The sequence below is a fragment of the Lottia gigantea genome (assembly GCF_000327385.1).
Source record: "Lottia gigantea unplaced genomic scaffold LOTGIsca_23, whole genome shotgun sequence".
NCBI classification, from domain to species: Eukaryota; Metazoa; Mollusca; class Gastropoda; family Lottiidae; genus Lottia; species Lottia gigantea.
In genome coordinates, this window is record NW_008708645.1 from 1,319,906 (window position 1) to 1,330,698 (window position 10,793).

The 10,793-nt window shown below is 35.2% G+C and overlaps 1 protein-coding gene across 1 annotated transcript in view; it reads left to right on the forward strand.

The window, feature by feature from the left end:
- Nucleotides 1-6,498: 6,498 nt before the first annotated feature.
- The window catches only part of LOTGIDRAFT_160058 (hypothetical protein), a gene marked incomplete at both ends in the record, with an annotated part of 12,479 nt that continues 8,184 nt past the window's right edge, over nt 6,499-10,793 (forward strand). Inside the window, one exon of the mRNA XM_009054941.1 lies at nt 6,499-7,009. Within this exon, the coding sequence (XP_009053189.1) occupies nt 6,499-7,009 (511 nt within the window). The remainder of the gene's footprint in view (nt 7,010-10,793) is intronic.

Genomic DNA, 10,793 nt, shown 5'->3' on the forward strand with positions numbered 1-10,793 from the left:
TCAATACTATTTATAGTTCTTTTGTTGGAAAAGACAGCCATCAAAACAGTCAAAGTCTTTGAATACAGATTAATAACAAAGATATTTAAAGAGGCAATATGCAAGTTTATGTTGTAAATTATAAGTGAAAATATTTCTAAAATATGTTATTTATATCTATGTACCTACTTGATCCAACTGAAATCTGTAACAAACTTTGAAAGCTTACATAGAATTTTTAAATAGTTTTGAGTTAAAAAATTAATAGCAGGATTTTTTTGGGGATACGTAGCACTTTAATTTTGATTATAGTTTTCATCAATTTGAACACTTAACTTTTAAACAATCAGACTGCCACTTTGATGAATGAATGTGACTGTATAACCTGAAAAAATTCTGAAAAAATGAAGAATATTTGCATCATTTTTAAATATTAGTAATCCATCATTTGATAATAAAATAATATTGAGATGATCAGCAGAATGTTTTGTACATCAGATGAGACAAATTCTTACTCTATAGCGCATAAGTGTTTCATTAATTCAAATTAACCAATGAAAATAATGACATTGACTTGTACATCTTTAACAGAGCATTGGTTAAATATTTCATTGATCTAGAACATTTGAGTTGCAATTCAGATCATGATGAAGTGGAGTAGCCAAGAGAAAAAATGAAAAGAAATGTCTAGATCTACATTGTTTCAAAATATAATCTCAAATTAGAAGACATTCATCTAAACATCTTGATGTATGAAATGAAATGGGATATTGAGGGTAAATGTAGAATAGGTAACACTTTTTACATGAGTAGGCTTTTAATGAAATGTTGTTCTTTCTTACAATGAATTTAGAGAAACCCAACCTCCACCAAATGCTAAACAAGCAACAGTTTCTAGTTGTAGACACATTAAATTATTTTTTGTGGCCAATTAATTCTAGTAGATTCATCACAGAACATGCCACAAATGTAAAAATATTGTTAGAAAATATTTACTAAAATTAAAGGCTACTGCACACGTTTAAATAATATTTCTGTGAGGAAAACTTCAATAATGAAATATGAAAGGAACATCCGTCCCAAGTGTCACATTGAACTATCTCAATATATGAAGTATGATTTTATATCCATTCCTGATCAATAGTTGAATGCATTTTTCGAGTGAACTTATATGACTGATTATGACTGATTTATTTTGGGAAGGAATTCTTCCGGAAAGGAATGATCTAAGCACTGCCTTAGATCAGAGATTTTCAACCCCTTTTCTTTCTATTACTTCGGATCCTTGATCAATTGCAAATAAATCCTTACTATTTTGTGATTTTCTCTTCGGAATTTAGACTACTAAGCGCCTCATTACCACCTGAAATTTGAAAATTACTCCTTGATTAAAAACACTAGCTCTAAATTAGAGCCCTTGTCTTTAACTTCTCTAGGAGCTTAGGTATAAATATCTTTCATGACAATCACATTTGTTTTGATCATTCTTTGAAAATGGGCTCAAGCAAAATAGCATACTGATTAGAATTATTCAGTTGATGCTTCTGAAATGTAATCCTCTTGATTCAAAATGACGAAAAAAGAACCTTTATCACTCTTTTTGACAACAATGGTATTGTCTTTGTGTTAACTAAGTTCAAGGCTTCACTTTTTTTGATTGTAGTAATTGTGGATAAATGGCAATCTAGATCGGTTTCCGTGTGGATTTGAAAAACATGGTTCGAAATGAAATGAATGGAATTTTGCTTCTTACTCTTCTGTACCTGATGGGCTAATGAAGACAGGCAACACCATGCGGGGTACATTAAGGGTAATTTTTACCAGGACAGCAGCATTAGTCTACTCTATTCCACTTTATTGTCCCATCCAAAAGACTGGAAAAGGGGAAATCAGGTTGAAAAATCTGAAAGTTTATCTTGAACTTTGCTGGGAATAAATGCTGGACCGTTAGGTTAGTGAGCAAGTGTCAGGCATCAAGTGAATGGTGGTTATGGGAAAAAAGAGGTTTTGAATCAAAATGGTCTGTTTACTAACCTGAATGTGAATTTCAAACGGTTTGCTGTAAACCAGTCTTAACAATGTGTTCTCACAGTAACATAGTTACTAATATAATTAGACCTTAATTCAATGTACACCTGTCAAATCAAAATAGCTAATTTCTTACCCTAGCCTATTTATATCAGTTAAATAAGAAAGAACCGACAAATTTAGAGAGGACAGTAACAATTTATTTTTTTTTACCTCATTTCAAACTGAACATGGATTGAAATAAAGTTACCAGGATCATAAATTTTAGTTATTCTTTAATTTTGCGTTATTTTTATTTCTACTATTTTCCCTTCAATAAGTTACATTCTTAAAACTGGTTGTTAATTTTGGACACATTCTTGTTACACAATGATATAATCAGTGACAGCACCAGTGGTGATATAGTTCAGCCCTACAATGGCAAAATGCAGTAACTCCAATATTTGCTCAAAATCACTTTTTTGAACTTTTGGAATCAGAATTTCCAGCTCTATTTGGTGGGATATATCCTAACAATCATTATGATTAGTAGGTGACAAAAGGCACTAACTCCATAACTTGAATATATTTTCAATTTAAAAAGGCAGTATCTGCTTTTATATATATAGGAAATATGTGACAAGGCAAAAAGGCAGTAAGTGAGAAGAAAATTTTTAAGTGCAGTTTTCTCAAAATGTACAAAATTGTCTTTACTGCATTTTGCCATTGTAGGGCTGAGTTGGACTCCCAGAAATATATGGTTATGTCCCCAATTTCATTTCTAAGAAAATTCAAAATATAATTATTTGTTTTTGACCCAAAATGTGTCAGAGTATACCAAATTAATTCATTTTTTTCAAATTTTCCTCTCACATCCTGATAAGCAATCTGTCCCCTATAAGTACTGGAGACTGGTGTGTGTCTGGATATTACAGTGATAAAGTCATTCAAAGACTAAATGTTAATCATTACTATTAGGAAGCTGATAAACAAATTCACAGATAGATACATGAATTACAGATAAAAATAAAAGGATAGGCTATCAAGTTGGAAACATTCGCAACATTATCAAAAGATATTATTGACAATATAATTTTAATATCAATTTTTCTAGTTGAAGTTCAAATTGAGACATCTAAATAATAAATCTATTTTATGTATGATATATAGTCACCTAATAATAGGATATACCATCCTCTATTTTCCATCTTATTATGTCCATGATTTATAGTTTCAAAATGACTGGTTTGGGATGGACAATGAAATATAATAATAAGATCAAAATCAGTTCAAATTTTAAAGGCCAAATTTTTAGTTAATGCCACATATTTGTCATTGCCTGTGTTAATTAAGATAGTATGAATGGATTTTTTTATTTCCAAGAAAAGAGAAACATAGCTTGCCAGGCAAAGTAAACTAACTAGCAACTTCAAAGATAGTGGACCAAAGACATATATGCCCACCATGGTAAATATTCAAGATTTTGGGGCAAGGGCAATAACTCGCTTTTAACGGTCGAAAATATCTCAAATTCGAACTTGAATATGTATACACATACCGAATTTCATTTGATTCCATCAAAAAATCTAGTTTTTAGAGGGTTTACAAGCAAATGTTGACAGACGGACAGACAGGGGTGCCGACAATATACGTCCACAAAGAGAGATGTGGGTGTGTAAAAATGATAACAGTCTTGATAGTGACTAAAAAATAAATGTTCTCATATTGAATATCTCTATAAAGTTCAAAAACTGTAACTTCTATTGTGTTCACAAACACATATTGGTGCTTTTTAATTATGTCAAAAATCATTTATCAAAAAATCCATTTTCATGTTAACTTATAAAAATAAGATTACATGCAAATTATTGTGGGGTCTAAATTTTGCATAAAACTTTAACCAGTGATTGTTGTTCCATAAAGCTGTGTCTATATATAGTTAAGGTATGTTTATACTCTGCTTTTCTTTGCTCGAGCACAGCAACCTTCAAAGCTCAACAATGAAGCGAAATTTCGCATTTGTGTACAGTATACTCTGTGTGATCCGACATACACTGGGACTGCAAAAATATGTCGGATTAGCGAGAGTGTCGGAGTACTCTCGAGATTTTTTAACCTGGCCATGTGTTACTATTTATAACTCAGTGACCCACATTCTACAGATGGTACCTTTCTAATAATAAGACAATAATAAAAGACAATTCAGTTGTATACGTTACTATTATTTAATAGTTCATATTTTGAGCTACCGTACATATGCTTTTTATTGGTATTAAGTTTGTTTTATATTCTTCTTTACGTTTTAAAATTCTGCTTATTTTTTCATAACTAAATATTTCTGCGAAGAGCGCATCACTTTTTGCTGTTTGATATCCAGAGACACATCAGTACAGACATGCTTCGCAAGACGGAAATTGTTAGTTTGAGAATTTTGATAAAACGTGTAACAAAGAATGGTCAAGTTGCATATTTCTGTTCTATACAGTGTAATGAATGATACGAGTACCAATGCCATTTGGTCTAAAGGCAATGACTTTGATCTTGAAGTCATTGGCAGTGATTAATCAGCATAATTTAGTTCAGCTATCGTTTGTTTTCATGTGATTTGATCCAGATTATCAATAAAATAAGCGATAATCTAATAGACGGTAAGTGATTAAGATGAGTAGATGTCGGATTATACAGATTTTTCTGAGTATCTGGACCACTGATTAGTGTCGTAATTCGGAATACACAGAGTGTCGGAGTACTCAATGTTTTTTAAACTAGCCTAAAAACGAAATCAATCGGGACCAGAAAATGATGTCTGATTACGCAGAATGTTGGAATACTCCGATGTCAGATATCACAGAGTACACCGTACTTTCGTAAGTTCATTATCAAGCTAAGCAAAGGAGTAGGTTGTGATTCTAGATCATTCAGAGTTTCATTTAAAGATGGGTTCCCTTATTTTCATTTATGAAAATGAAAATGCTAATATGTATATGAATAGAAAGAGGTATTCTAATGACTTGGAAAAATACCAGTTTGTCTCACATGTCCATAATAAATTCATAATTAGCTTAATTACTAGCAGAATTCCAATGAGTGACTGCTCAAGAAAGGTCAAAAAGTCTATTTTTGTTTATCCAGACAGTCTGGACCAGACTGTACATTTATGATTGGTTTAAACTCTTAATTATAAGCAATAAAATAAGGAAACCCATCTTTAATGCTTAACTTAAGAATGTAAGATGGGTTATACCTTTGTGAGAGGTTAGTTTGATCAATTGGTATCAACTTTTGCATTGGTACAAACCCACAATGCAAAAATAAAATTCATAGAATTCATCAAAAATTGAAAAGTGAGCATGTAGTGCATTAAATGTAAACAGATTACTGAATGACTGATGAAAAAACTAATGAATAGTTTAATGACAATATGTGGCTTAACTTAAAAACAAACTATAATACTATCAACATATTAACTTTACAAACTATCTAGGTTGAAAGCCCTGAAAGATAAAAACTTACTAGTGTTCTAAGAATTGCTCCCATAAATAATGTGTTTTTTGACGAATGAAAATGTCACAAGCAAAAAGAGAATGATGGAAAATTAAAAGTGTAAAAGTCAACTGTCTGTTGGCCGTCACTTTGATCTATAATTTTTCTGCCATGTGGGAAATCTATTGTATATAAAGAAGCTAACTGGTAAGGAGAAAAATAGTGGCAATGTCACTAGAGATACTTCTTTCATTTTTTTACAACAAGTTTCTATTTTTTTAACTTTGTATATTTTCCCCTTATTTAAATTTTTAACCAACTATCACTGTGCTGTTTTATAAACATTTATTGATTTATCTTTTGAAAACATTCTAAAAGTGTCACATATAGCGCACCTTATTTTTTATTATTAATAACGCGATTCACCAGTCCCTTATAACTCGCGTTGTATTCGGGTTGTCATTCGAGTTGATCCATCTAATAAGTATTTTTATTTTGATATTTATGTTAATTCTATATGCATAAGATTATCAGGAGTACAAATGCAAGCAAGAATTTTATCATGTCACATTTATTTTATTATCGTAAGCATATTCCTAGGACTGCGCACGTGGAACTCTCTACTCGATTCACTGTTCTTTAAAAGTCTGGTTAATTGTGTCTCGATTGTTATGGCATGGCGCCATTTGTTTTAAGAATTGTTTGCCGTGGCTAAGATGTCATTGCTTTACAGTTATTTTACCACTACCTACTACCATTAAACACTGTGAATAAAATATCATCTATATTGACATTCTATCTTGATGGTTTTTGGGTGTGCGTTAGCCTGCCTGTGGCGCTAGTTGGGATTATCGTCAATTCCATCGGCAAAACAGAACAGTAAAATAACTCAAGTAAGACATTTTAGGTCAATTGATAAACTAAAATCGTACGTCTACATTACCGCAATACAGATTTACGTAACTAAGAACCAACAATTGTCCCCTTTTTAAATTTCGAAAAAAAAATAAACAACCTTAGTAAGAAGCTATGTCATCGAATGAAAAAAGTACGGAAACCCATGAATGCCAAGACGAATCATCCGATCGACCAATTCGCACCAAAACGAAGTCAGTAAAGGCATTGGAAGCTGCTATTATGGAAAAAACCAAATTATTTTGGAAATCTCAGAAAGATTTGGAGCAAAACACCAATGCTGTATTTAGATGTGACCCATTTTCTCCACACATTCCTGAACTCAAAGAAAAGTTGAAAGTTTCATTAGAACATTTTGAAAAAGAATTAACTGAATTAAAGCAACTTTTCACGCAACATGATGTCGACTCTATGCAGAGACAGTCTCTACTAGCAACTGCTGATAAATGGTTAAAGCTTGCTAATGGTGCCACATCTTCCACAGATCTACCACCACCTATCCTTCAACCTTTACCTCGCGATCAAATTTCGCACGCATCTACGACATCAAGTGTAGCCCGACGATTGGAAGCTAGAGCAAGACTTGCCGAAGAAAAAACCAAGCAAGAATATGAAGAAAGAATTCGTCAAATGACAGCTGAAATGGATCGTCAAAAGGCTGAATTAGCTCGTCAAAATATCGAATCAGAACAAAAGAGATTATTACAAGCTGCAGAACTGGAACGACTGAAGGGTCAGAGAGATTTGAAGATGGCAGAAGCCTCTGCTAAAGTTTACGATAGCGACGATCATCTCGATATTTTACCCAAATTGCCTGATCCACCCGATCGAAATAAAGCCACACAGGACTGGATAAACCAAGATGATAATAAAGACCCCACCTTCGAAAATCCTAGTCTTAAAACTGATAATCAAGATGTCAAACCCAAAATTAGAGCATATGACAACGTACATCAAAAGTCAACATTCTCAAATGGTTTTGCTGGAAATGGTCCAATTTTCACTCCACACCGTCATCCAGAAGACACTACCCAAAGCAACGCTTTCTCACAGTCATTCATCAACATGCAACAGGACACCAATAGACAACTGATAGCCTCCCTGGCAAAACAATCACTACCTAAATGTGAACCAGACGTTTTCTCGGGAGATGCTGCTTTGTTTCTACCATGGAAATCTTCCTTTAGAGCCATGATAAACGATGTTGATGCCACGCCTGATCAAGAACTCACATATCTATTACGTTACACAGCTGGTAAACCTAGGGATCTTGTTAACACATTTCGTCGCCGAGTTCATCCTAATGCACAGACTAAAGTCAAAGACCTATGGAATTCCTTAGAAGAAAGATTTGGTCACAGTGCTGAAATAACTAACGCTCTTCTAAAAAACCTACAGAAAGCTGCCGAATTCAAGAATGATGATCGAGAAGCATTTCAAAACTTTTATGACGTATGTGAAGATGTCAACACACAAATTCCTTATTTGAGAGGCCTTTCCATTCTAAACTCATCTTACTACATGAAAACTTTGGTGGAGAAAGTTCCAAGAACCATCAGAGATAAATGGGAGTCTAGAATTACCAAACACATGGTTGGGAGAAATAAAGATGATTATCCGCCATTTCACATGTTTGTCGAAGTCGTGCACAACATAGCTCTGAAAAAGAATTACCCTGCTATTGTCAGACTTCCTTCTGTGGATATTGATACTTCATCCAAGCCATCGAAATATAGAACTACTGGAGTCAACCAAAGAACCAATCACACAAGAACCCTTAAGACAGAAATCCGACAAGATTCGAATCCTAAACGACCAGATAACGAGATCGTCTACTGCACACTTCATCCTGATGCTAAGAAGCCACACACCCTTGTCGACTGTCGTCTGTTTGCTGAAAAACCTGTGTCAGAAAGACAGAAAATTGTACGAGAAGCTGGCATATGCTTCCGATGTCTTGTCAAGAAACATTTTTCGAAATATTGTAAGGCCGATGTAAAATGCTCCACCTGTGGACGACGCCATTTAACTTTGCTTCATCAAAATATAGATACCGAATCTACAACTTCAGACACTAGCAGCCCTGCATAAAGTCAAAGTGGGGAGAAGGTAGAAACCGCCTGTATGCAGATATGTGGAAGTCATGACGTTAAGGGCAAGTCATGTGGAAAAATCGTATTAGCTGAAGTTTTCGACAGAGATGACCCTAATATTAGATTTAGAAGCTACATAAATCTCGACGAACAATCGAATCATACTCTTGGTACAAGAACTCTGATGGATAGCCTACATATCACAGGCCAGAACCAACCATATACACTTGAGACATGTCATGGAAAGAAAGTCTGCTCCGGAAGACGTGGCTTCAGTCTTGGTATTCGATCCCTGGATGGTAGAACATTTAATCTTCCTACAGTCATCGAATCAGCAAACATTCCAGCAGACAAGAATGAGATTCCTACTCCAGAAATGATAACACACATTCCACATCTCACATCTATTGCAAATTCGTTACCGCCTTTTGAAGAAACTACTGGTATCCATCTGTTAATTGGTAGAGATGCACCAGAACTCCTCAAAGTTAGAGACTTCATCAACGGTCCTGTAGGAGCACCCTGGGCACAATTAATGGATCTTGGTTGGACGGTTTCAGGAGAACTCTGTCTTGATAGACATGGAGGCAGAGTGCATGTCAACTCACGACGCACACATACTGGATTACAACATGGTTTCATCCAGTGTCAAAACGAAATTAGATGTAAAGAACACTTTGAAGTTACAAGAGATTGCGAACAACCCACTGTACCTGCACCATCCACGAAAAATTATAAACGAGAAATTTTGTCAAAAATCGCCAACAACGAATTTCTTACAACAGAGAAAGATTCTGAGATCGGAACATCACCCGAAGACAGACAATTTTTAGAATGCATGGAGAACAGCTTTCATATCAACAAACACGGTAATTGGGAAGCTCCTCTACCTTTTCGCAATCAAGACGTCATGATGCCAGATAATCGTATCCAAGCAGAAAGACGATTCAAGAGTCTGCAGAAGAACCTTTCAAAAAATCCACAACTTAAAAAAGACTACTTCGAATTTATGGCTAAAATAATTAAGAGAGGTCACGCATCTCGTATCCCAAAATCAGAACTCGTCACCAAACTGGGAAAGAAATGGTATTTACCTCACTTCGCTGTATACCATCCTCAGAAACCTACACAAGTGAGAGTAGTTTTCGACTCGTCTGCAGATTACGAAGGCACCTCATTGAACCAAGAACTTCTTCAAGGCCCTGATTTAATAAACAAGCTCTTCGGACGTCTCCTAAGATTTCGTCAGCACAGCGTCGCAATTATGTGCGACATCGAACAAATGTTCCACAGCTTCTTCGTCAATGAAACTCATAGAGATTTTCTCAGATTTTTATGGTTCGAGGGTGACTGTCCAGATTCCCCTATCGGAGAGTATCGAATGAATGTCCATCTCTTCGTTAACGGTCCTAGTCCTGCGATAGCCACCTACGGACTTCGTAAAGCAGCAGAAGACCCTTCAAACAAGTATAACCAAACCACAAGAAAATTTGTAAATGAAGACTTTTACGTCGACGACGGAGTGTACTCTTGCCACTCAACAGCAGACGCTATTGAATTACTCAAATCGGCCCAAGAAATGTTATGGGACTCGAAACTGCGTCTTCATAAAGTCGTCTCCAACTATGCTGAGGTGATGAAAGCTTTCCCTGAACAAGATTTAGCTAAGGGACTCGCTGAACTGGATCTATCTAACGATAAACTACCATGTCAACGTACAGTTGGTGTACAATGGGACTTAGAAAAGGATGTCTTCACTTTCAAGGTTATCAACAAAGATAAACCATACACACGGAGGGGAATTTTGTCAGTCATCAACTCACTCTATGATCCTTTTGGTTTTCTTGCACCTTTCACTATCGTTGGTAAGAAGATTCTCCAGAGCCTCATTCAACTTGGAAACACAAAAGGAGATCCACTTGGATGGGATGATCCTTTACCTGCTGATTTGGAAACTGAATGGTATAAATGGTATTCTAGCTTATCGTCTCTGGCAGAGGTTCAAGTCCGAAGATGTTTCCATCCTCAAGATTTCGAACCCATTTCAAGAATTGAAGTCCATGCCTTTTCTGATGCAAGTAAAGATGCTCTTGGTGCAGTTTTATACCTGCGACTCATCAATACTAATGGTCAGATTCACGTCTCCTTCGTGAAAGGATCTGCTAAAGTTAAGCCTCAACGACACCTATCAATTCCCAGAATGGAGCTCTGCGCAGCTGTATTACTTGTCACAACCGTCAAACAGACCTTAGCAGAGTTGGAGTATGAAATTGATAGTACATACTACTATACAGATTCCAAAGTTGTCCTGGATAC